Raw genomic sequence first — 25,621 nt, 5'->3', positions numbered from 1 at the left:
CTTTATTGGTACATTTTCAAAGTATATATATATATATATATATATATATTAAAAAGTGGAATTTTTAGAAAGTTTAAAAATGAGAATTTGTGTTTTCATTTGACTATAGATACTCTCATTTCGTATCTGATTTAGTTTTATTTATTATTTAAACTCTTATTTGATGACTTAAGTTTTGATAAAATATCAACATTATATTTGCTCAGATACTTTAAAAGAAAACGGGAAAATCGCATAAAAAATCTTCAAAGTGTCATTTACTAGCACTTTAGTTTAAACTTTGAAGCTTTTTCACTAACACTTTTAACCTTCAAAGTGACTTTTGTATAATAAAAACTCTCAAAGCAAAAGGTTGACTATGTTCAGCAGGTAATTTTTCAAAAATAATTATTTAATTAATAAAATAAACAAAATAAATATATAAATAAATTCAAATAATAAATAAAAATTGAAACTTTTAATAAAATTCACAAAAATCAAATCATAATAAAAATTAAATTAAAATTTTATAAAATTAAATAATTTTCCGAAATTTTAACAAAATAAAAATAACTAAAATTTTAATAATAAATAAGATTAAATTTAAATAGAGAATAACTAAATAAAAAGTTCAATTAAAAAAAAAAATAGAAAATTCAAATTCAAAATAGTTTTTTTTTAATTATAATATTTTTTCCAAAATATATCATATCATCATTAGTGACAATGATAGTTTCTGATTTTTATTTAATTTATGAGTTTTTATTAAATTTTATTGTTTTTTTTTCAATTTTCTGATATTTTTTTGTTTATTTTACTTATTAAATAATATTACTTAAAATATTATTTAGTTAGTAAAATAATCATAAATTAAATAAAAATCATAAAATTAGAAAATTAATAAGAAATTAATTAATATTTAGAAAATTAAAATTCAAAAATAAATGAGATCAAATTAAAAACGGAAAAATAAAAAATTCATATATTTTTTAAAAAATGAAAATTCAAAAGTTTGAAAAAAAAATTTCTGTCATTTTTAACGATGATGTTGGAAACTATCATTGAAGATATGAAAGTTATCGTCATTATTAATGGTTATGTGAGAAACCATCATCGTCACTAGTGAATTTTGAATTTTGAATCTCTTTTCCATTTTCTAAAAAAATTGTTAACTTTTTATGTAGTTCTTCTCTATTTAAATTTAATCTTACTTATTATTAATTTTTTAGTTATTTTTATTTTATTAATATTTTAGAAAATTATTTAATTTTAAAAATATTTATTTAATTTTCTAAATTTTTTTTTTCATTTTTGTAACTTTTATTAAAAGTTTCGATTTTTATTTATTTTTGGATTTATTTATTTTATTTTTTATTAATTAAATAATTATTTTTGAAAAATTACCTGCTCAACCGGTCAACTTTTTGCTTTGGAGGTTTTTTATAATACAAATGTCACTTTGAAAGTTAAAAGTGTTAGTGAAAAACCTTAAAGGTTTAAAGTGTTAGTAAGTGATACTTTGAGGTTTTTTATGCGATTTTCCCAAATGGAAAACTATTTGTTCAGATACTTTAAGAATATTAACAAGTAATAATGGTCGGGTGAAGAAACCAGCAAATTTATAGTTGTAGATTCAAGATCATTGGAATTCGATTGTTGTATTTCGATCAAAAGAATACACAAAATCCCTTGATTATTAAAGAAGAAACAAAAAACCTTATAAAAGTAAATTATTTACAAGTATGTCATGTTACCTATGTGTCGCAATGAAAATTTTTCAAATTTTCTTTTGACTTTTACTCTTTCTTAACAAAAGACTATTTACTAAATTTTTCACTGGACTATCTTATCATATTTACCGATGCTTATTTTGTATTGATTTTTGCATATTTACTGTGAGATCTTCATGAATTTTTAGTAATTTTAATATTGTACTAATAGTTTAACCATGCGCAAAAAGCAGATCTTAATAGATTATTTGTATAACTAATAATAGATTCAAATTGATTCTCTCGTTTTCATAATCTATATTGATGACCATATTATTCAAGAATCTCGTAATAAATATAGCAAGGGGGCTTGCCGTGTATATATATTCAAGATTCATGGGTCATATACCTTTTGGGATAAACGAAGAACTATAATACTTTCAGTCACGAGTTATTGGGTCTAATCACGTACCAATGCCATACAAAAATTCAATAATATAAATTAATTACGTAATATCGATCTAAAATAAGAAATGTGGCTTTCCATTATTATCTATATGACTATATCCATAAGACGACATGATAAGATCATGCATCTCCGTCTACGCTTGGGTTATGTTTTCGTTTTTATTTTCAGACCCAAAAATATCATTAGCATGATCTAATAGTGTTCTGTAAATTTCTTATTTGGGGACATTGTCCAGATTCTAATAATCAGTTTTCCACTACCCACGGCTTAAGACAGTCTTAAAGACAACTATGAAAGTGGAAACTGTTTTTCTTTTTACTTTTTAGATGACGGAAAGTACCCACGGGTTTGAGCATGTCTTTAGAAAGAGACTATGTTGCCTGTTGGATCGATGTAGAAAAGTACCCATGGCTTTAAGCATGTCTTTAGACACAGACTATATGTTGCTTGTTGGATGAAGGAATGTACCTACGGCGCTGAGCATGTCTTTAGACAGAGACTATGTTTTTTGTTGGATGAATAAATGTACACACAGGTTTGAACATGTCTTTAGACAGAGACTCTGTTGCTTGTTTGATGAAGAAAAGTACCGACGCGGCTTTGGGCGTGCCTTGAGACAGAGACTATGTTGCTTCTTAAGAAGTACCCTCGGCTTTGAGCGTGTCTTGTTTGGTGAAGAAATGTACCCATGGCTTTGAGCAGTTCTTAGCCAAAGGCAAGAAGGCTCGATTTCGACTTTATAGACGAAAAATAATCTATGGCTTTGAGCTGTCTTAAGACAAAGACAAGATGACCTGATTTTGACTTGTTGGAGGAAATAAACTGCCTACGGCTTATAGGAAAACAGATTCCTTCACCATATGGCTTAGACAAGCCTCTAGACAAAGACTTTAGATCTGTTTTTGACTTTGTTGGATCGATGGTAAAAACCAAACAGTCTAAAAAAATCTTGCCACAAAGACTGTAATGCGTTAGTTTTGAAATTGTTGGATGGAATGAACGACCAACAGATGAAAAAAGCTGTCAAGACAGAGTTTATAAATTGAGAACATAATCTTCGCTAGCTTGACCACAAGGCTTACACTATGATTGGTTTCAACTCGTTGGATGAAAGTAAACGAGCAACTGCTTAAAAAGGTTATGATTTAAAAGACTATGAAATCAAAAGTTGTTTTTTTTACTTACTCTATTACAAGGTTTAAAATAAAAGTCTCAAGAGTCAAGACCAAGACTATGGGTTGGTTTCTGCTTCTTGGATGGATAAAAGGACCAACAGGTTACAATAGTCAAAAGATCATGAATCACAAAAGGATACTTTACCCACCGCGGCTTCTAGGTCTTTATACAAAGATCATGAATCACAAAGGGATACTGTACCCACGGCTTTGATCATGTCTTTAGACACAGAGACTATGTTGCTTGTGTCGATGAAGGAAAGTACTCACGGCTTTGAGCATGTCTTCAGACAGAGACTAGGTTGCTTGTTGGATGAAAAAAAGTACCCACGGCTTTGAGCATGTCTTTTTACAGAGACTATATTGCTTATTGCATGGCGAAAATGTACCCAAGGCTCTGAGCAGGTTATTAGACAAAGGCAAGAAGGCTCGATTTTGACTTTATAGATGAAAAGAATAATCCATGGCTTTGAGCCGTCTTAAGACAAAGACAAGATGACTTAAATTTTGACTTGTTGTAGGAAATAAACTTCCCACGGCTTAGAGAAGTCTTAGAAAGAATATATATAGCTCGATTTAACATGTTGGATGAAAAAAAAGAACTTACGGCTTAGTTAGAACATTCTTATGACAAAGACGAGATGGCTCGGTTTTAACTCACTGGGTTGAATAACGGCTAACATATACAAAAAAGTCTTTAAGACAAGGACTATGAAATTGAAAAGTTAAAACTGAACAGGTCTGTAGACAAAAACCTTATGGTCGATTTTGACTAATTGGATGGAAAAACTACCCACACCTTGTGCAGTCTTTAGACATTGACTAATGAGTAATGGCTCTACTTTACCACAAGGCTTACACTATGATTGGGTTTCAATTCGTTGGATGGAAAGAAACAACCAACTGCTTTAAAAGTTACTAGATTTTGACCCGCGTTTAAAAATACGAGATTTATTTAGGTTATAAACAAAGTTGAATATGAATTAATATTTTGATTTTTCTTAGTATATTATTAAATATTTTTATTTGGAACAAAATAATTGAGAAAAAATAAATTAGTGAAAGTCTATAGGTTTTGACCAAATCTTAGTGACACTTTTCATAGGTTTTCACTTTTCAACCAAACCCTGAATCCTCATTTCGTAAGTATATTAGATCATCATAATTTGTATTGTGAATATAATAAATATAATATTGCAAATTTTACATGAATTGTTTTTGAGAAGAAAAATGATCTATATTGACAGCCATATAAATCAAAAACATATGTTTTTGTAACAATTATAGGCAAGATGCCGATTACCAATAGATATTTCTTTAACAACATATTATTCATAATAACTTTTTGTTATAGTTTTGTAACTAATATGCCGTAAAATAGAGAAACATTTTTAAAGCATTTAAACTCAATTGAGATAAGTACTAAAGCGCATAGTTTAGATATTATTCATTTTAAATTTTAATAAAAAAATTCATGGGAATATGTTACCTAAATATATATGTGTGTTTTTCGTATAGACTATAATATTGGTTGTAAATATATTATTTTAAAAAATTGTTTGTTAGATATTTAAACAATTGGTTTTCAAAAATAGGTTTCAGAATATTTTATTATTTTTGTTTAGATTTTTTTAAAGATAGTGTGTTTAAATTTTAGTGGCACATTTCAAATTTTCCACGCACATTCTGGATCCTCTTTTTGTAAAAAAAAAAAAGAAATTTAAAAATTTATGGGAATATATTACCTAAAAAATCGGTTCAACAACCAAAATTTTACATTGTTTTAAAGGTAAAACTATAAAATTTGGTGTAGATACTGTTTTTTCTTTGAAAATTGTTTGTCAGATATTTAAAGAATTGTTTTTTTCGAAAAAGGTTTCAGAATATTTCATTATTTTTTTAGATTTTCAAGTTGTGTGTTTTAAAACAATCCGATATCAATTTTGTTAGACGTGTAGTTATAGTATATTTGTAGTATTGGTGGGTTTAATAATTTAAAATAGTTAAGATGTTATAACTTAATATTTGTTTTATATAAGAATTTTGATATTTTGTTTATTCGAAGGACAGACATATATAATACTTGGTATCATGAATGTTTTGATCTACTTTAAACTATGAACACATACATACAAGTTATATATATCATGAATGTTATAATACATACAAGTGGCATAGCCCCCGCGCAAGCGCGGGGCCAGGTTCGGAGTTGATGCGTTAAGTAGTTTTGTAGATCGTTGTTGTCGAGTTTATTTTCTGAAATGTTTGTGTTTCGTGTTGTCTATAATGGTGATGAATGGAACATTTTAAAGCACAGAATTTTAGTTTAGTTGATATAAAAATTGCTTAGAATTCATATGGGTTGTGTTTTTCAAAAAAAAAAAAATTTGAAAAAATTATTGCCCGATAGTTTTATTAGGCTTTCAACTTCATGAGATTATGTTTATGGGCATGTGTGTATGTAAGTAGTTGTAAGTATATATATTTTAAAAAGAAAAGGTAAACGTATTAAAACTGTTTAATTTAAATTAAAAATTGATTCGAGCAACAAATATAATTTAAACTTATTTTACCCATTATTAATTTCGAGAATATAGATTAGTACTAAACTGGTCGTCAATTATTAATGTTAGTATTTTCTTAAAAAATGTATTAAGTTAATTTCGAGAATTTATATATAAATTATATAGAATTAAATTATTTTATTTTATAATATTAAAAATTATTTTCATATCTAAAATAAAATTTAAAAAGTAATAATATTTGACATTTAAAATTTAATTTATTTTATATAACTAAATAAGATTCATTATTTTAATAACAAATATATTGTTAATATATAATCTAATTTAATATATATTATTTTAAAATAAATATATTATATAATAACTTTTATGATAATTTTAATATTGTATAATACTACTGTTTTATCAATCATTTTATTAAAAAAATTAGTAAGCATAAAATTTTTTCAGCATAGTGCTTCTGTAGTATACTGCTATTGATTCACTAAGTATTTGGTATAGTGATTAGGTCAATATAAAGATTTAGGTTAAAAGAGGGTTTTAAATGCTTGAGCTTCAATAAAGCTGGACCTTGAATTTGACTGTTGTGAGATGATGAGTAAACGGTGAGGTGGTCGTGCTCTTTTTTTGTTCGTTGTTGGGGAAGTGGCCACAGTTTTTTTCGTCTCTATTTATAAAGTGAATGATGAAAGCATGTGTAGGTTAGTTAATGCTATCCCACCGTTTTTAAAATAAACATGCGTAGAGTAATTGTTTTTATTTGTGTTTAGAAGGTTAGACGGTCTTTTTTATTCATGGGAAGAAAATTGTCAAAGTTAAATCAATACACTACTGGCAAATCTTGTATGAGTTAGAACCCGTCAACATTTCATTAATAAAACAAACGCAAATAAAATATCCGAACATTAAGAAAACTTGCAAGGAGAAAACATCCAAAGTTTAAAATGAAAACAAAGATAGTAGTAACTTTTAAAACGCATAGAAAAGACGGTTGATGGGCTGATAGGAATAGATAATCCCAATCACTCAGGACGGCACTTGCGGTTGTTATGAGCGTCTGCAAATCTCTGGAGGATCTGCTGTAGCAGAAACCTCGCTGCCCTTGTCTCCCAAAACAGATAGCCCCGAAGGTGATGCTTCTAATCGTACGTTAACTTCATTGCTTGGAAGAGTGTTCTCACCGTCCTGAGATAAATGAACGTGATTGTCAAACAACAAACATATGGACAAGAAATCATGACAACTTTTCCATGGGTTTCCATCCATTTTTCACAATATAATACTTCCATAACACTGCATAAGAAGCCATGAAACTGTTGCAGTAAACCAGTAATATAAAAAAAATAAACTTCCAGTGAGAAAATCTGCTTACCATGTAGACATCGTAGTCACATTAACCTGCTATTTCAGAAGCCTTCTCCTGTCAATATACAAATACTGCCCCGTGTAAGTCTCAAGACAATCTGCTTACCATGTAGACATCAAGCCACATTAACCTGCAAAAAAAGAGATACTCTCATGTTAAACAACTAAGTCTCTCCTCATGTGGCACATTCAGTTATTTATTAACTCACATACCACAGCTATAACAACAGCCATGCTAAGCTCGCAATCATCTCCAAGCATTGAAGTTAGGAACTGTTCAGTATTCTCTCGATCCCCAGCTTTCTTCCCAGAGAGTTCATTAGACCTTTCCACAAAAGCAAACTCTTTCTTCTTCAAAATTCTTTTTTGGTAACTTCATTAAGTTACAGTTGTTGCATCATATTAATTAAGTTTGATCTTTACCTGCTCACAAACTCTGCTATCTCAGGAAGGCTGGTGTCAAAAAAGAACCTAGTTCCTTGGGTGGAATTCAAGTACAGGTTCCCTGTTTATTTTTAGAAAACCATGTCAAGTGGGGAATAAAATATACTCACCGCTAAATCAATTAGAAGATGAGCATACTATTTTTTTTACCTCCAAACAGCTTAGGACTAACCGAGGTCACCAACATAACAGACTGGGACCTATCCGCAACCTTCAAAAAACCCCTGAAGCTTGATGCATCATCATCCCGTAACGACACGTAAACGGTTACAGCCCTGTAATAGCAACAGAACCGAAGATCTATGAAGCCAACACTCAGACAACACAACAGAACAATAATTTCAGAGAGAGACATCACAACAGCATTAAAATTTTAAAACATGACATGCTTCACAACCTGAGAGAATATAAAACTTCAGAATAACTTACGGTTCGATCAGGAGAAGGACAACAATCCTGCTCGTGTCTGCGTTGTTCTCCAGATCAGAACCCTGCACCGAGCGGATCTCTCCTACAACATCTGCAGAGTTTAAAATATTTAAGAAACAGTTTGTGATGATGCAACTAAAGCAGCAATACAAAAAACAACAAACCCGGAAGCTCCAAGTTAGTATTGGCAAGAACTTGCAGATGGCCAATACGCCTCACCATGTATGGTTTTGATCACAGGACCACCCACTTGGACTCCAACCATTCGTGTTGAAGGAAGGAATCGAATCACGAACTGATGTTCAGTGACCTTATACATATGGGACACTCTTGCAACCTCAAAGCACTCCAATCTGACAATTGAACCGGACTCCAGTGATGCCCGGTAATGGCTGACCCGGTTAGCAGGGATGAAACCGTGTATCACCGAGTCCTGTGGATACAAAAGATTATCAACAACTTCTCATACAAAATTCTAACAAAAAAAAAATTCAAAAAGTCATAATGAGTAGTTTACAGAAACGAAATCAGAATTACCAGGTTAACATTACGGAATCATAATCATATTTCTGAATCTATAATCTAACAATCAGAGAGGAACATCACGTTCTCATCAAGCAGTAGAAGGGTTATTCCCAAAAGTTCCCCGTTCTTATCGATATCCTTAGCATCCCAGAATCGGATGAGTCTACCAACCAGAGATTGGGCGGTCCTGCCGAGTCGGAGTGAGTCGAAGGTGGTGTATGGGACGGCGGCGGCGGCGGAGGTGACGGCGGTCACGACAGAGACGGGGGCGACGGCAGGGACGGCGGCGAAGACGGCTGGTGAAGTCATTTTTGCAAGAGTATCAAAATGATGAAAACGATGCTATGAGAAATCAACAGAAAAGGGTTGGGAGCTAACCTCGAGAACTCTATATATAAGGATCAGAGAAACGTTACGGAAGACAGAATCGTTTCGTCCACAGAAGAAGTTCCCAGTTGAGTGTTAATGAACACCATAACTGCAGATGAACGGAAGAGGAAGAGGAAGAGGAAGAGGAAGAGAGATTGAGAGCGATCAGAAAAAAAAAAATAATCGACAAACCGTAGGGAAGATCTGATCAGCGATGGGCCAGAAGACAGAAAATTTAACAGACATAATACAAAGTGAAACCCATGTTAAAAGCCCAAAAAAACACAGCCTATTAACTAAAAAATGCCACGTGTCACATAGACAGGAGTGATACTCCCCTATTATAATATAGATTAGAACGTTCATATCAATATGTGATAGTAGAAGACAATAATATTGTAAGAACTAATAATTACACAAAAGTTCATGCATCAACTGACTAAACTATAAAACCTTGGAGATGCCACACACACATTTGTATTCCACTTGTAAATTTTGTATTATATATTTCGTACATACGCGTCTAAATAACTTAATAGTATTAAATGATGTTTCATAAAATTATACTGGTCATATTTCGTACATACGCGTCTAAATAAGTTAATAGTATTAAATGATGTTTCATAAAATTATACTGGTCATATTAGAATCCTTCATATGATTCTGCTTTAATACTCCCTCTGTTTCATAGTAAGTGTTGTTGTAGAGATTTTTTTCGTTGCAAAATAAATATCGTTTTAGTATTTTAATGCAAAATTTATTAATTTTATTCTACATTTTATTTTTTCTATTGGTTGAGATGTATGGGTAATGATGTTTTTGTATGGAAAATATACAAAATTTAATGATTTCTTAATCCGTGTGCACAACTCTAAAATGACACTTATTGAAAAATAGAGGGAGTAGTATATATATGACTTAAGACTATGAATCACAAACTGATTCTTTAGTCTACTACAACGCTAAAAATAAAAGTCTCAAGACCAAGACTATTGATTGGTTGGTTTCTACTTGTAGATAAGTTATTTACAAATTCATAAGACAAAAGGGAAAATTCCTTAAAAATACACAGACTGAATTTCTTTTGCTGAAAAAATACACGAACTTTTTTGGCTTCCCAAAAAATACACAAACTAATTTTGATTGTCCATAAAATACACGAACTTTTGAATTTTGAAGGTTTCACACCTCGATTTTAACGGTGTAAACAGTGACTAACAGAATAGTAAAACGCCGTTAGACGCCGTTAACTCTGATTAAAAAGTTCATGTATTTTTTGGACAACCAAAATTAGTTCGTGTATTTTTCGGGAAGCCTAAAAAGTTCGTGTATTTTTTCAGCAAAGGAAATTTAGTATGTGTATTTTTTAAGGAATTTTCAAATGAAGTTTGGATATTTCATATACTATTCAGAGGCTAAATATCTGGACCCAAAACATATCCAAAATTTTATATTTGTAAACTTTCGGTTTGGTTTTGGACCAAATATTTTCGATCTGAAAGATCCAGATCCGGAAAAAAGGCCCTAATCCGACCCAAAGACCTGGAAAAAAAAACACATTCTCTATCACATGATACATATCCGAAATTTTATATTTGTAAACTTTCGGTTTGGTTTTGGACCGAATATTTCCGGGTCAGTTCTGATTCAAGTTTTTGAATCCGGCTAAACATTTTAACCGGATTCAAAAACTTGAATCAGAACTAACCCAAAAATATTCTCTCCAAAACCAAACCAAAAGTTTACAAATATTTGTTGAGTCCACTTTAGTCGAAATCTATCATATATATCTAAAAATTCACAAACAACTCTAAATTTTACATTGAAAGTTTCATATTAATTAAAAATGTTTCTGTTACAAAAACAAAACTAAAAAATGTTGCAAAAATAATAACAAAATTGTTAGCAGAAAGATCTTGTCGGATTGAATCTATTCGTATCGATTTTATTAGGCCCATGTCTATTCAGATCAGTTCTTTTTGGTTTCAATTCTTTCAAGTAGATGAGTTTTGGACCCAACAAATATTTGTAAACTTTCGGTTTGGTTTTGGACCGAATATTTTCGGGTCAGTTCCAATCCAAGTTTTTGAATCCGGCTAAAATGTCAAGATTAGGTCTAGATATTTTAGCCGGATTCAAAAACTTGGATCGAAACTGATCCGAAAATATTCGGTCCAAAACCAAACCGAAAGTTTACAAATATAAATTTTGGATCTGTATTGGGTCAAGATATTTAGCATCTGAATAGGATATGAAATATCCAAACTTCATATGAAAATTCCTTAAAAATACACATACTAAATTTTCTTTGCTGAAAAAATACACGAACTTTTTAGACTTCCCGAAAAATACACGAACTAATTTTGGTTATCCAAAAAATACATGAACTTTTTAGTCAGAGTTAACGGTGTCTAACGGCGTCTTACTATTCTGTTAGTCACTGTTTACACCGTTAAAATTGAGGTGTGAAACCTTCAAAATTCAAAAGTTCGTGTATTTTATAGACAATCAAAATTAGTTTGTGTATTTTTTGGGAAGCCAAAAAAGTTCGTGCATTTTTTCAGCAAAAGAAATTCAGTCTGTGTATTTTTAAGGAATTTTCCCTAAGACAAAATATAATGAATGAGAAAAGATTTATTCACTTTACCCATCACGGGTTCAAGGTCTTTACTCTTTACACAAAGATCTATGTATTGGTTTTTTGTTTTGTTGGATGGAAGATACGACCAACAATTTCAAAAGACTATGAATTAAAGAATGATTCTGTATTTTATCCACCACGGCTTATATAGGTAAGCATGAGGCATCTATGTGAACTGTGAAGTAAGACTAACTAATTCTTATCTATTTTTTTTCAGGTATGTGCGCTCCAGAAGGTGTTATTATCTAGCAATCATGACTGATGATTCATGAGAATCACAAGTAGGAAATATATACATTGAAGTAAAGACGTACGACTTCCGATTTTCAATTTTCATGGAAAATTGTGCTTAAATAAGTTTCCAAATTTCTACCTGACAGCTTGAAGTAAATACTAACTTTGATTATTTTTTCAGGTACGTGCTTCAAAAGTTATCCATGTTCTCATGGTCGCAAATGAGACTGCTTGTGTAGCAAAAGTGTATGACCAGGTATATGTGTTTCTACACTTTACTTTTATAATTTGATATTAGTACACATAAAATCATAAATTAAGCTAAGTGTTATACATGTTAACTTGTTAAGTAAAAAAATAGAAATACATATCTAAGCACCATATATAATTAGATATAGACATGTTTCTTTAATAATTATCTTGACAACATTACCACCCTTGATTTAGTATCTGTCAGATTACAAAACCTTATTGTTAACATATCTAATCTATTAAAAGGGGAATACAAAATTAGATTACCCCTTAGTTTTCCATTATATTTACTTTCTCATATCAGAAGCTATATCTATGGATCTTTTCTCTTTCCTAATTTGTCAAATTATTTTCTAAATCAATTTTAAATTGAAACAACTATTTAGGATGATGCAAAAGATGGTGATAAAGATAGATGATGAACATATGTAGACTATTATAACCACATACATTTGTGTAGAGGAAACAAATCAATTAGGATGATGCAAAAGATAGCGAACTTGGATGACGACATAATGTTCCTTTTTATATTTTTACGATACAAATATGTTTATTCTTGTTTTTTTTTTTTTGAATTTTACGTTTACTAGTTTGATGATTCAAATTTATAAATGAGATGGAGATTAATTTATAGATAGAAGTTTAAAACTAATATTGCTTGTCTCATGGCGATCCATAAAAAATGGTTAGATTTTTGGACTTAATTTTTTCTAAATTTAGTGGTAATTATACTGATGTTTAACTCTATTTTCTTATTAAGTTTTTTTTATAGTATAAGTCAAAATATTGTGTGGTAAAAATTGCTACGTGCATATTTAAGTATGTTTTGTTATTATATATCATCATACAAAATTATAATTTGAATGTTTTCATTTCTTTTACTGTTTTTTTTTTATTTTGGTAAGTTTCTCTTTTCTATTTAAATTTCAGTTAAAGCTTTATTATTTTACTATATATTTTACTAAAGCAAATATTTTCAGCGTTTGTTTTGATTTGTAAGATATATGCACCAATACTAATTAGTGTCTTAAAATTTAATATATTAATGTTGGCTAAGAACCAAAAAATATATTTGGGTGTAGATGTTGTTTGTTATTTTTATTGAATTTTTTCTCTCTTTCTTTTCATTTTGGTATTTACGTTAGTAAACCTTATAAGATTCACTTCAACTTAGGCAAGGAAAAATCAAGTGTTTATTATTAGATCCTACGAAGCATTTTCTTCGCTTAGCGTTAGTAGTTGGTGTGTTAGGGCCGAGTAATGTATTATGTGAATTCTTATAAAAATAATATTTTTTAATTTAAATTAATTAATGCACACACTAAGCATCATTAATAAAAACTAATAGTTGGTAAATATTTTCTGAGAGTGTTCTCGATTGTCGTCCAATCAAATACGTTTAATTTAGTTTACACAATTTTTTCTAGCATGTCCAAGGAAAAAAACAGTTTTTAAAACTAAAATATGATTGAATACGAGTGGCTTAAATTTAGATTAAAAAATGGATGACAAAAAAATTTGGATAGAATATTGATGGAAACTAATTTGGACTCGATAAACACAAGACTGAAAAAATGGAGCTGATTGTTGAGCCAAATATAACTGATAAATATTCAGTTACAAAACTTCATGTTCCGTAGAACTACCAATTTTTTAGTTAAACTAAAACAAATAATTTTTAACAGAAATAAGATTTACTATTAATTTTATATCATAAAGCTTATTTTAAAATTTCAAAAATAAACAATAGTAAAAATGTGGTATTAGTTGTGATCTAGTTTAAAAATGATATATCTTATCACAAAATTTCATAGGATATAGACAATAAAATATTTTCAGAAGATGTAAATAAAAATGAAATTTAAATTGTAATTAATCAGTTTTAAATATTAAATTGTGATGGTAGAAAGGAAATGTTAAAAATATTAGTAGTAATCTAGGTTTTGATTTTTGAATTAAAAACTTAGCAAATGATGTTTCACCAATAATCCATACAAAATAATATTATTAAAAATATGCCTTACAAAGTTTACAAAAATGATGTTATAAGCTAATGCTTTCAAAATTCCTTTCTAAGGACAGCTCCAGTGTTATTCATACAACAAAAAACAAAAAATAGATATTAGGTATTAAATAAAATATTTATTCATACTTTTTAATTCTAGCCTTTTGTAGGTTTTAGAACTTGTAATGGCTTGCCGCACCTCTGAGCACATTCTGCCTCGTTCTTGTAACACCTGTTCTGAGTTCCAGCTTGGGAGACACAACAAGAACACAATTTTTTATCTACTTTATCGCATTGGATTTGCTTGCAACTTGCTTTAGATGCATCGCTCGCTTGTCCATCAACAACTGTATAAACAAAACGTAGCAACAATATAATTTGGAGAAAAACACAATCATCGAGGATATTATGATGTGGTTGTAATGGTGATAAAGATAGATGATGAACATATGTAAACTATTATAACCACATACATTTATGTAGAGGAAACAAAGCAATTAGGATGATGCAAAAGATAGCGAACTTGGATGATGACATTTTTTTCCTTTTTATATTCTTACGATACAAATACGTTTATTCTTGTTTTTTTTTGAATTTTACGTTTACTAGTTTGATGATTCAAATTTATAATTGAGATGGAGATTAATTTATAGATAGAAGTTTGAAACTAATATTGCTTGTCTCATGGCGATCCGTAAAAAATGGTTAGATTTTGACTTAATTTTTTCTAAATTTAGTGGTAATTATATTGATGTTTAACTCTCTTTTCTTATTAAATTTTTTATAGTATAAGTCAAAATATTGTGTGGTAAAAATTGCTACGTGCATATTTAAGTATGTTTTGTTATTAAATATCATCATGCAAAATTATAATTTGAATGTTTTCATTTCATTCACTATTTTTTTGGTAAGTTTCTCTTTTCTATTTAAATTTCAGTTAAAGCTTTATTAAAAATATTTATTACTATATATTTTACTAAAGCTAATATTTTCAGCGTTTGTTTTGATTTGTAAGATATATGCACCAATACTAATTAGTGTCTTAAAATTTAATATATTAATGTTGGCTAAGAACCAAAAAATATATTTGGGTGTAGATGTTGTTTGTTATTTTTATTGAATTTTTTCTCTCTTTCTTTTCATTTTGGTATTTACGTTAACCTTATAAGATTCATTTTAACTTAGGCAAGGAAAAATCAAGTGTTTATTATTAGATCCTACGAAGCATTTTCTTCACTTAGCGTTAGTAGTTGGTGTGTTAGGGCCGAGTAATGTATTATGTGAATTCTTATAAAAATAATAATTTTTAATTTAAATTAATTAGTGCACACACTAAGCATCATTAATAATAACTAATAGCTGGTATATATTTTCTGAGAGTGTCCTCTATTGTCGTCCAATCAAATACGTTTAATTTAGTTTACACAATTTTTTCTAGCATGTCCAAGGAAAAAAATCAGTTTTTAAAACTAAAATATGATTGAATACGAGTGGCTTAAATTTAGATAAAAAAATAGATGACAAAAAAATTTGGATAGAATATTGATGGAAACTAATTTGGACTCGATAAACACAACAAGACTGAAAAAATGGAGCTGATTGTTGAGCCAAATATAACTGGTAAATATTCAGTTACAAAACTTCATGTTCCGTAGAACTTCCAATTTAATATAATTTTTTAGTTAAACTAAAACAAATAATTCTTAACAGAAATAAGATTTACTATTAATTTTATATCATAAAGCTTATTTTAAAATAAAAAATAAACAATAGTAAAAAGGTGGTAATAGTTGTGATCTAGTTTAAAAATGATATATCTTATCACAAAATTTCATACGATATAGACAATAAAATATTTTCAGAAGATGTAAATAAAAATGAAATTTAAATGGTAATTAATCAGTTTTAAATATTAAATTGTGATGGTAGAAAGGAAATGTTAAAAATATTAGTAGTAATCTAGGTTTTGAATTAATTAAAAACTTAGCAAATGATGTTTCACCAATAATCCATACAAAATAATATTATTAAAAATATGCCTTACAAAGTTTACAAAAATGATGTTATAAGCTAATGCTTTCAAAATTCCTTTCTAAGGACAGCTCCAGTGTTATTCATACAACAAAAAAACAAAAATAGATATTAGGTATTAAATAGAATATTTATTCATATTTTTTAATTCTAGCCTTTTGTAGGTTTTAGAACTTGTAATGGCTTGCCGCACCTCTGGGCACATTCTGCCTCGTTCTTGTAACACCTGTTCTGAGTTCCAGCTTGGGAGACACAACAAGAACACAATTTTTTATCTACTTTATCGCATTGGATTTGCTTGCAACTTGCTTTAGATGCATCGCTCGCTTGTCCATCAACAACTGTATAAACAAAACGTAGCAACAATATAATTTGGAGAAAAACACAATCATCGAGGATATTATGATGTGGTTGTAATGGTGATAAAGATAGATGATGAACATATGTAAACTATTATAACCGCATACATTTATGTAGAGGAAACAAAGCAATTAGGATGATGCAAAAGATAGCGAACTTGGATGATGACATTTTTTTCCTTTTTATATTCTTACGATACAAATACGTTTATTCTTGTTTTTTTTTTGAATTTTACGTTTACTAGTTTGATGATTCAAATTTATAATTGAGATGGAGATTAATTTATAGATAGAAGTTTGAAACTAATATTGCTTGTCTCTTGGCGATCCGTAAAAAATGGTTAGATTTTGACTTAATTTTTTCTAAATTTAGTGGTAATTATATTGATGTTTAACTCTCTTTTCTTATTAATTTTTTTATAGTATAAGTCAAAATATTGTGTGGTAAAAATTGCTACGTGCATATTTAAGTATGTTTTGTTATTAAATATCATCATGCAAAATTATAATTTGAATGTTTTCATTTCATTCACTATTTTTATGGTAAGTTTCTCTTTTCTATTTAAATTTCAGTTAAAGCTTTATTAAAAATATTTATTACTATATATTTTACTAAAGCTAATATTTTCAGCGTTTGTTTTGATTTGTAAGATATATGCACCAATACTAATTAGTGTCTTAAAATTTAATATATTAATGTTGGCTAAGAACCAAAAAATATATTTGGGTGTAGATGTTGTTTGTTATTTTTATTGAATTTTTTCTCTCTTTCTTTTCATTTTGGTATTTACGTTAACCTTATAAGATTCACTTTAACTTAGGCAAGGAAAAATCAAGTGTTTATTATTAGATCCTACGAAGCATTTTCTTCACTTAGCGTTAGTAGTTCGTGTGTTAGGGCCGAGTAATGTATTATGTGAATTCTTATAAAAATAATAATTTTTAATTTAAATTAATTAGTGCACACACTAAGCATCATTAATAATAACTAATAGCTGGTATATATTTTCTGAGAGTGTCCTCTATTGTCGTCCAATCAAATACGTTTAATTTAGTTTACACAATTTTTTCTAGCATGTCCAAGGAAAAAAAATCAGTTTTTAAAACTAAAATATGATTGAATACGAGTGGCTTAAATTTAGATAAAAAAATAGATGACAAAAAAATTTGGATAGAATATTGATGGAAACTAATTTGGACTCGATAAACACAACAAGACTGAAAAAATGGAGCTGATTGTTGAGCCAAATATAACTGGTAAATATTCAGTTACAAAACTTCATGTTCCGTAGAACTTCCAATTTAATATAATTTTTAGTTAAACTAAAACAAATAATTCTTAACTGAAATAAGATTTACTATTAATTTTATATCATAAAGCTTATTTTAAAATTTCAAAATAAACAATAGTAAAAAGGTGGTAATAGTTGTGATCTAGTTTAAAAATGATATATCTTATCACAAAATTTCATACGATATAGACAATAAAATATTTTCAGAAGATGTAAATAAAAATGAAATTTAAATGGTAATTAATCAGTTTTAAATATTAAATTGTGATGGTAGAAAGGAAATGTTAAAAATATTAGTAGTAATCTAGGTTTTGAATTAATTAAAAACTTAGCAAATGATGTTTCACCAATAATCCATACAAAATAATATTATTAAAAATATGCCTTACAAAGTTTACAAAAATGATGTTATAAGCTAATGCTTTCAAAATTCCTTTCTAAGGACAGCTCCAGTGTTATTCATACAACAAAAAACAAAAAATAGATATTAGGTATTAAATAGAATATTTATTCATATTTTTTAATTCTAGCCTTTTGTAGGTTTTAGAACTTGTAATGGTTTGCCGCACCTCTGGGCACATTCTGCCTCGTTCTTGTAACACCTGTTCTGAGTTCCAGCTTGGGAGACACAACAAGAACACAATTTTTTATCTACTTTATCGCATTGGATTTGCTTGCAACTTGCTTTAGATGCATCGCTCGCTTGTCCATCAACAACTGTATAAACAAAACGTAGCAACAATATAATTTGGAGAAAAACACAATCATCGAGGATATTATGATGTGGTTGTAATGGTGATAAAGATAGATGATGAACATATGTAAACTATTATAACCGCATACATTTATGTAGAGGAAACAAAGCAATTAGGATGATGCAAAAGATAGCGAACTTGGATGATGACATTTTTTTCCTTTTTATATTCTTACGATACAAATACGTTTATTTTTGTTTTTTTTGAATTTTACGTTTACTAGTTTGATGATTCAAATTTATAAATGAGATGAAGATTAATTTATAGATAGAAGTTTGAAACTAATATTGCTTGTCTCATGGCGATCCGTAAAAAATGGTTATATTTTGACTTAATTTTTTCTAAATTTAGTGGTAATTATATTGATGTTTAACTCTCTTTTCTTATTAAGTTTTTTATAGTATAAATCAAAATATTGTGTGGTAAAAATTGCTACGTGCATATTTAAGTATGTTTTGTTATTAAATATCATCATGCAAAATTATATTTGAATGTTTTCATTTCATCCACTATTTTTTTGGTAAGTTTCTCTTTTCTATTTAAATTTCAGTTAAAGCTTTATTAAAAATATTTATTACTATATATTTTACTAAAGCTAATATTTTCAGCGTTTGTTTTGATTTGTAAGATATATGCACCAATACTAATTAGTGTCTTAAAATTTAATATATTAATGTTGGCTAAGAACCAAAAAATATATTTGGGTGTTGGCTAAAATTTAGTTTTCTTTCATTGCATTTCTGTAATTACCTTAGACTCCGAATGGTAACATCAGATTGAGTGGTGCGGGAGAAACGGTATAAATGCAGTGCGGTTCTAACAGTTATAAAAACGAATAGATATATTATATATGTAGAGATTTTTGTTACTTTTAAATGTAGTGCGGGGCGGGGCGGATTAAAACATTTGAAGCCTTAGTAAACCTAATAATATTCTACTTCAACATAGGCAAGGCAAAACTTAAGTATCTAGAAAAGTTACATAGTTTCAGCAGATGTCAAAATATAGGGAAAATACTAGACTGTAATTCTAATTATCCAGAAAAGGTGATAAGATGGGAAGAAAAAAAAAACAAAACTACATACAATAAGACTCATCACACATGGTGTGAAATCTTCATCAAGTCTTGACGCCATTTAGAAACAGAGATTTTGTGCTACTTGTTCTCACAACCCTTTAGGATCCACACTCCAAAAACCAACAAACAGAAGAACTAAAATCAAAATGTTAGGGAAAAATCAGCTAACCATAACTACAGTTTGTCCTCGGCACAACTTTGCAGTTCATCTTGTTGTGCCTAACCCCTTGCAGTTGCTACACTGAAGTTGACACGCTTTAATCATATATCTATCGGTTGCACCTGCTTACTCTTTGGCCTTCTTCGAGGTGTCCATCTTGTGGGCGGAGGAGTTACTTAAACAACCCCTTAAATGGGCGACTCCTGAGCCGTCGTCATCATCGTCCTCCCATTAGTGACAGGGTTAATAGACACATGATTTAAGAAGAGAAACTCTTGTCTTCAACAACTTCTTATATACATACTCCAACTCTGTTTCTTTGATCAATTGCTCTGTTTTTCTTAACCTCTGTTCATTTTTTCTTCTTTATCAATAGCTTTCCGTCCCAGGTTTCTTAAAGCTCAAGTAAACTCGTTAACCTTAAACAAACCAAAGCATCTTAAAGTTAAAAAAAAAAAAAGGAAGAGATGTGGTTTACAAAGTTAATGACCTTCCTTAGTTTCTCTAAATTTTCTTTGGAACTACTTTTAAAGAGATTTTTTCAAAGCCAAATAGATGTCACTATCTCAAGATCAGTAATACAATAAAGAAATTATCACTGATCACAAACATCACATAACAAAGAGGAAACAAAAAGCGAGAAAGTTTCTGTTCACTTCTTCGAAGAAACCGTCGATGATGATGACGATTCCGGTTCTTTCCAAGCCGCTTGCCACTGCTTGTCATACAACGTCGTCTCTTCGAACAGACCCTTGAGCTTATCAAAATCTTCGTTCTTGCGAATGAAAAGAACTCCAGCTACAGCCACAAACAAGAGCGTTTTGCAGAAGAAGTTTCCCATTTGATCAACAAGTCCTACTCCGGTAAGACTATCAACAAAGTAAGCCATGAAGAACCCTATCATCGCAGCACGGCCTGCAAGACAAACCCAACCTCAAACTTCAGATTATGTTTAGTCGCAAAGTAGAGACAATTTGAAACAATCACCATTGAGGAGTTCAGCTTCTGGTAGATGGTATCGCTTCATCCATGCCCACCATGGAATGATGGAGGTATCGAAGAGAACAGGCTCGGCGTTAGTAGTTGTTTCTGGGTTATCTTCAAGCCACTTCCTCCTCTTTGCCTCTGTAAATACACAACACAATCAATCAACCACTCATCTTCCTATACCTTATTACACAACCAAAGCAAGAAGCTCCCCTAATAACAGAGCCTTCACCAAAATAATATGTTTCTAAAACTAAAATCATTACAATATATTTGCTCATTCTAAACATTGTAACTTTGGAACAAAACATCACTACACGTTACACAACACAAGTGGAGTTTCAGAGGGATCTAACCAGCGACGATAACAGAATCCCAATCTGTTTTCCCGTCTTTCTCGAACTGTTTGAGATCCCAAGTCCCATTAACCCACTTCGCATCCTGAAACTTGATCTCCGTCGTTGTGGTTGGTAGATCAGTCTCTTCTCCTCCGTCTTCCGACGCCGCGGAGGAGCTTTCCGCCGGCGGAGATTTAACCGGTGCTTCCTCTACAGGCTTCGGAATCTCGACTGTTGTCGCAGAGACTGCAGCGGAATCGGGCGTCGACGCACCGTTGTCGGAGGAGGAAGCTCGGGTGACGGAGAGGAGGGAGAAGCGCTTTGTGGAGAGGAGAGAGAGTGAGAGTGAGATCTTGGGGGTGAGATTAGGGTTTTGGAGTGAAGAAGAAGAGAACGGAGGAGAGAATAGCGCCATGGATATGGACATTTTCAGGTGTTGCTCCTCTTCCTCTGCTCTCAGTTTTTGAGAGTTGGTTTTGAATGTGTGGTTTGAAATGAGCTTGTGAAAGAGAGATGTTATCGTTGATCGCATAGAATGCATGTCGTTTTATTATCATTTTTGCTTAAAGAAACTACGCGACGTTTTCGTTTGATACTCTAACCCATGCTATTAATGGGCTTTATGTATATAAACAAGAGCCTGTTCGAATTTAGCCTTTAGGCCCAAAGTGGAATGGAAACCATACAGTAATCCAAAAACTGAACCCAATGATTTGCGAATTTTCTCGAATTGAGCAAGTCTCCGTCTTTTATTTACTTACAAATTCCACGTGGACAGTTTTTACTGGTTCAATGACGATAATTTGCTTCGCGGCAAAGTTTCAACACAAAGCGACGACCTGAATGTTTCAAGAAGTTTCCGGAATTACCCTTTCCGTTTTTTATGCATCTGTATCGAGAAGGTAAAGTCCGCATGTGCAGTGAGGGTATTATTGTCAAAGTATCCAAACTTAAGGTGCTATAAATACTGAAAGTCTTTCTTTTTTTTTCAGATAAATATCTTCGTTAACAATATCGACGCTTATAATTGATTCTCTCTCTCACGAAGCAAAAGAAAACAAAAAGGCCATATGGATTCGTTCTCGTCCTTCTTCGATTCACAACCAGGTAGCAGAAGCTGGAGCTATGATTCTTTCAAGAACCTCCATCAGATCTCTCCCTCCGTCCAGAATCACCTCAAGCGGGTAACTACTTCTTTCCCTCTCGCAAGACCATCACAGACGATTGTCTTTTGCGATTGATTTGAGATTCGTGGTTGTTATCGTGGTTATTGATCGCTCTGATTGTCCCGATTGCATCTCAATTTAGTTTCCTTTCAAGTATAACCGAACGAATCGTTGCGATTGCACTTTCCCCAAATTTCTAGGGTTTCCAAATGCGTCGATTTAGAAAGTGAGAGGGAGTTAGTTACTCACTCCATGGATTTGTACTTATTGATCTGGATTCTTACGGTGGATTTTGTAGGTTTATCTCACTTTGTGCTGTGCCCTCGTTGCCTCTGCCTTCGGAGCTTACCTCCACGTGCTCTGGAACATCGGTGGTCTTCTCACAACCATTGCATGCTGTGGAAGCATGATCTGGCTCCTCTCGTGCCCTCCTCATGAACAAGTATGTGTGGGAGGGGGTTTACAACAACATTGCTTTCTTTATTGTATCGTTTTACTGAAATATTCTTTTGGTTGCAGCAAAAGAGGCTCTCGCTTCTGTTCCTGTCTGCCGTTCTTGAAGGTGCTTCTGTTGGCCCCTTGATCAAAGTGGCTGTTGATTTTGATCCAAGGTGACTTATTGTCTCTTTTTGGTATTGTGTTTCATTCAGCGCTGTGTTTATGACCTGACGGTTGTTATCTTTTTTGGTGACTACAGCATCCTTATCACTGCGTTCGTCGGAACTGCGATAGCGTTTGTCTGTTTCTCAGGAGCAGCGATGCTGGCAAGGCGCAGAGAGTATCTCTACCTCGGAGGCCTTCTCTCATCTGGCTTGTCTATGCTGATGTGGCTTCAGTTTGCCTCTTCCATCTTTGGTGGCTCTGCCTCTATCTTTAAGTTCGAGGTATACTAAACTTCTCTTACTGTGAAGATCTCTTCTTTTTCGTAGTTCCTTTTGTTCAGACTCCTCATGTTGTTGTTATGAATCTGTTGGTGTAGCTCTACTTTGGGCTCTTGATCTTTGTGGGATACATGGTGGTGGATACCCAAGAGATTATAGAGAAGGCACATCTAGGGGACATGGACTATGTGAAACATGCGTTGACCCTTTTCACCGATTTTGTTGCTGTGTTTGTCCGTATTCTCATCATAATGGTAAGTTCATCTTCACCTGATGATACTTAAGTTGTTTAATTTATTTGTTTGTATAGTTATCATCCATTGATGAGTCTTCTGTGCTATACAGCTGAAGAACTCGGCAGATAAAGAGGAGAAGAAGAAGAAGAGGAGAAACTGAGAGACTTAAAAAGTGACAAGGAAGTCTAATAAGAGTGTTGGGGGTGTTTTGGTGTTTTTATGATTTGGTGTTTTTATGATTAGGACGTACTTTGGTTTGCGTATTCCTCTTATTGCACAAGATTGTAAATGGATCAACTAGTTTTCGCTTTTATCCTTACTCTCGTTCACTTTCGTAATGTTCATGATTTTTCTTCTACTGTTTAAATCACTTGAAGACGAGGATTAGCAGGGTAATAATGAAGTATTAGAACCATTCTTCTTGAGAAATAGTTTGAAGTTTTGTTAGCAAATTTTAGTTTTAACTTTACGTCTATCTGGTTTGAACAAAAAAAAGAAAAAAAAAAAAACTTTACGTCTATCTGGTAAGCCAAAACATATACATCTGGGCCTCTGAGTTTGAGTGTGTGACATGCTCCGAATCCTCGCTCTCGCTGTCTCCTTTTTGTGTGATTCGGCAATTGGTAGGAACGTTTGGTTTCAGTGGAAAGATAAGCTACTAGCCTGAGATTTTAAGGGTCGTAAAATATTTTGTAAAATATTAAGTTAATATCTGTTACAATTTATATTATCTTCAAAATTTTGTTGGTAATGTTTGTACCGAATCCGGCGGGCCATTAGACGGAAAAGAGTGGGTGCCGTTTACCTTGTGAGTTGTGACTAAGCAAGAAAGTTACGGATTGCATCAACCGAGGTTGAGTAACGTACGTAAGAATCTCAAATCAGACAAGTAGCCAAAGCGCCCGTTTAGGTGTGACCGAATATTGACCCGAACCCAACCGACACTGAGATGTTGTTTCGATCCAACCCATAAAATACGGTTTAGTTGAGCTTCCAAAAGCGTTAGACGCCTGTCCTCCATACGAACAAGCATGTAAGTAGGGGTTTCAGAAACGGTAAAACTAAAATTAAATCGATTGATTGTAGTAATTGATAAGTGATTTATGAGTCACTCTGGTTTGAGAGTTGAAGTAAATGAAATACCAAAACAGGAACCAATTTTAATTCTCGAAAACATTATCTAGATAGAAATTAACGAGATCGGACTTATTATTAATGTCCGACTTTTTCTAGGTAATCGTTGTCATTTTGCGCTGTAGTGGTTGTGTTTTTATTAGCATGAATGTGAATTGCAAGCATATCATTATTTGGTATTCTTTGTTTTTATTTAAGCACTACTCGTGCATTACCTTTTCTAACTTTCTTTTAAACCTTATCTCCTCCATTAGTTCCATCGCCTCATCTCCACCGTCCGGCTCTATGAGCACTCCATTATTCCATCAAGATCTTGTAAAATAATTAGAGACTAGCTCGCAGTTCAAGGATAGGGTCACGAGTCTTTTTACCGTCTCGTTCTTTCTACTCTGTATGCTTCAGCACGACAAACTTTTGTATTGCGTTACAAAATCATTTGACGTTGTACCTATATAATTATATTGTTTTTTTCCTTACATAAAAGTACTATTACATTTGATTGAGACTCCACACTGTTTTGGAGTTACGCAACAATAAATCACTATTTTCCACAATTTACTCTTTCCTTGAAATGAAAAACCTAATGTTTGATACATCTCATCCTAGCATGTTATAGTTTCACCGAACCTGAAAGTTATATGTATATTTGATCATTGGATGATTGATTACATATTGTTTTTTTTTAAAGTTATATCTATATGGTTAACTTAATGGGAATCGTATAATACGCGTCGACATAGAGTTATGTACCTATAGATTAGTTCACTAATCACATTCACGAAACAAAAGAAGTGGGACCCACGACCGCAAATACTTTAACCAAATCAAACGGTGATGAGAAGAGTTGTGTCCATGATCGTCGTCACTACGGCCGGCGACTTTACAAACCATTTTATTTTATTTTGTTTGATATTCGAAATTTGTTAATAAATGTAAATATACATTGACGAACGTCATGCCATCACATACTTTGAAATAAGCTAAAACCTAATCTTATAAACTAGTCTTATCTTCTTCTTTTTTCCGGTAAAAACTAGTCTTATCTTTTATATATCAAAAGGACATTCAATTATTTACGTCAAT

General features: G+C 31.3%; 3 protein-coding genes across 3 annotated transcripts; 1 reads left to right on the top strand and 2 right to left on the bottom strand.

The window, feature by feature from the left end:
- Window positions 1-8,091: 8,091 nt before the first annotated feature.
- LOC108834437 (uncharacterized) lies at window positions 8,092-8,929 on the bottom strand. Its single transcript, XM_018607774.2, has 3 exons — window positions 8,702-8,929; window positions 8,291-8,528; window positions 8,092-8,186 (listed from the first exon to the last, which is right to left on the bottom strand). Exons 1-3 carry the CDS (start codon window positions 8,927-8,929, stop codon window positions 8,092-8,094), a joined length of 561 nt encoding a protein of 186 aa, XP_018463276.2.
- Window positions 8,930-20,318: 11,389 nt separating this feature from the next.
- Window positions 20,319-21,603, bottom strand: LOC108828384 (light-harvesting complex-like protein 3 isotype 2, chloroplastic). Its single transcript, XM_018602055.2, has 3 exons — window positions 21,140-21,603; window positions 20,784-20,921; window positions 20,319-20,711 (listed from the first exon to the last, which is right to left on the bottom strand). The coding sequence occupies exons 1-3, from the start codon at window positions 21,546-21,548 to the stop codon at window positions 20,449-20,451; spliced, it is 810 nt and encodes a 269-aa protein (XP_018457557.1). The 5' UTR covers window positions 21,549-21,603; the 3' UTR covers window positions 20,319-20,448.
- A 503-nt stretch (window positions 21,604-22,106) lies between these two features.
- Window positions 22,107-23,736, top strand: LOC108828385 (bax inhibitor 1). The gene is made up of 6 exons (XM_018602058.2): window positions 22,107-22,305; window positions 22,586-22,729; window positions 22,807-22,898; window positions 22,985-23,171; window positions 23,267-23,422; window positions 23,514-23,736. Exons 1-6 carry the CDS (start codon window positions 22,192-22,194, stop codon window positions 23,562-23,564), a joined length of 744 nt encoding a protein of 247 aa, XP_018457560.2. The 5' UTR covers window positions 22,107-22,191; the 3' UTR covers window positions 23,565-23,736.
- Window positions 23,737-25,621: the final 1,885 nt, after the last annotated feature.

This window comes from Raphanus sativus, chromosome 9 (genome assembly GCF_000801105.2).
Source record: "Raphanus sativus cultivar WK10039 chromosome 9, ASM80110v3, whole genome shotgun sequence".
NCBI classification, from domain to species: Eukaryota; Viridiplantae; Streptophyta; class Magnoliopsida; order Brassicales; family Brassicaceae; genus Raphanus; species Raphanus sativus.
Note: the sequence above shows the minus strand (reverse complement) of the source record. Positions and strands in the feature narration are given on the sequence as shown.

What these genes read in the sequence shown, in the direction of transcription:
- LOC108834437 (XM_018607774.2), bottom strand. Translation starts at nt 8,929, where the DNA reads ATGACTTCACCAGCCGTCTTCGCCGCCGTCCCTGCCGTCGCCCCCGTC. An exon ending in TTCTACTGCTTGATGAGAAC is followed by an intron (nt 8,529 to 8,701) that starts GTGATGTTCCTC and finishes TTGTATCCACAG; the next exon opens with GACTCGGTGATACACGGTTT. An exon ending in GGCGTATTGGCCATCTGCAA is followed by an intron (nt 8,187 to 8,290) that starts GTTCTTGCCAAT and finishes TAAACTCTGCAG; the next exon opens with ATGTTGTAGGAGAGATCCGC.
- LOC108828384 (XM_018602055.2), bottom strand. Translation starts at nt 21,548, where the DNA reads ATGTCCATATCCATGGCGCTATTCTCTCCTCCGTTCTCTTCTTCTTCA. An exon ending in GGATTCTGTTATCGTCGCTG is followed by an intron (nt 20,922 to 21,139) that starts GTTAGATCCCTC and finishes GTGTATTTACAG; the next exon opens with AGGCAAAGAGGAGGAAGTGG. An exon ending in AGAAGCTGAACTCCTCAATG is followed by an intron (nt 20,712 to 20,783) that starts GTGATTGTTTCA and finishes TTTGTCTTGCAG; the next exon opens with GCCGTGCTGCGATGATAGGG.
- LOC108828385 (XM_018602058.2), top strand. Translation starts at nt 22,192, where the DNA reads ATGGATTCGTTCTCGTCCTTCTTCGATTCACAACCAGGTAGCAGAAGC. An exon ending in GCTGTTGATTTTGATCCAAG is followed by an intron (nt 22,899 to 22,984) that starts GTGACTTATTGT and finishes TGGTGACTACAG; the next exon opens with CATCCTTATCACTGCGTTCG. An exon ending in CCTCTATCTTTAAGTTCGAG is followed by an intron (nt 23,172 to 23,266) that starts GTATACTAAACT and finishes CTGTTGGTGTAG; the next exon opens with CTCTACTTTGGGCTCTTGAT.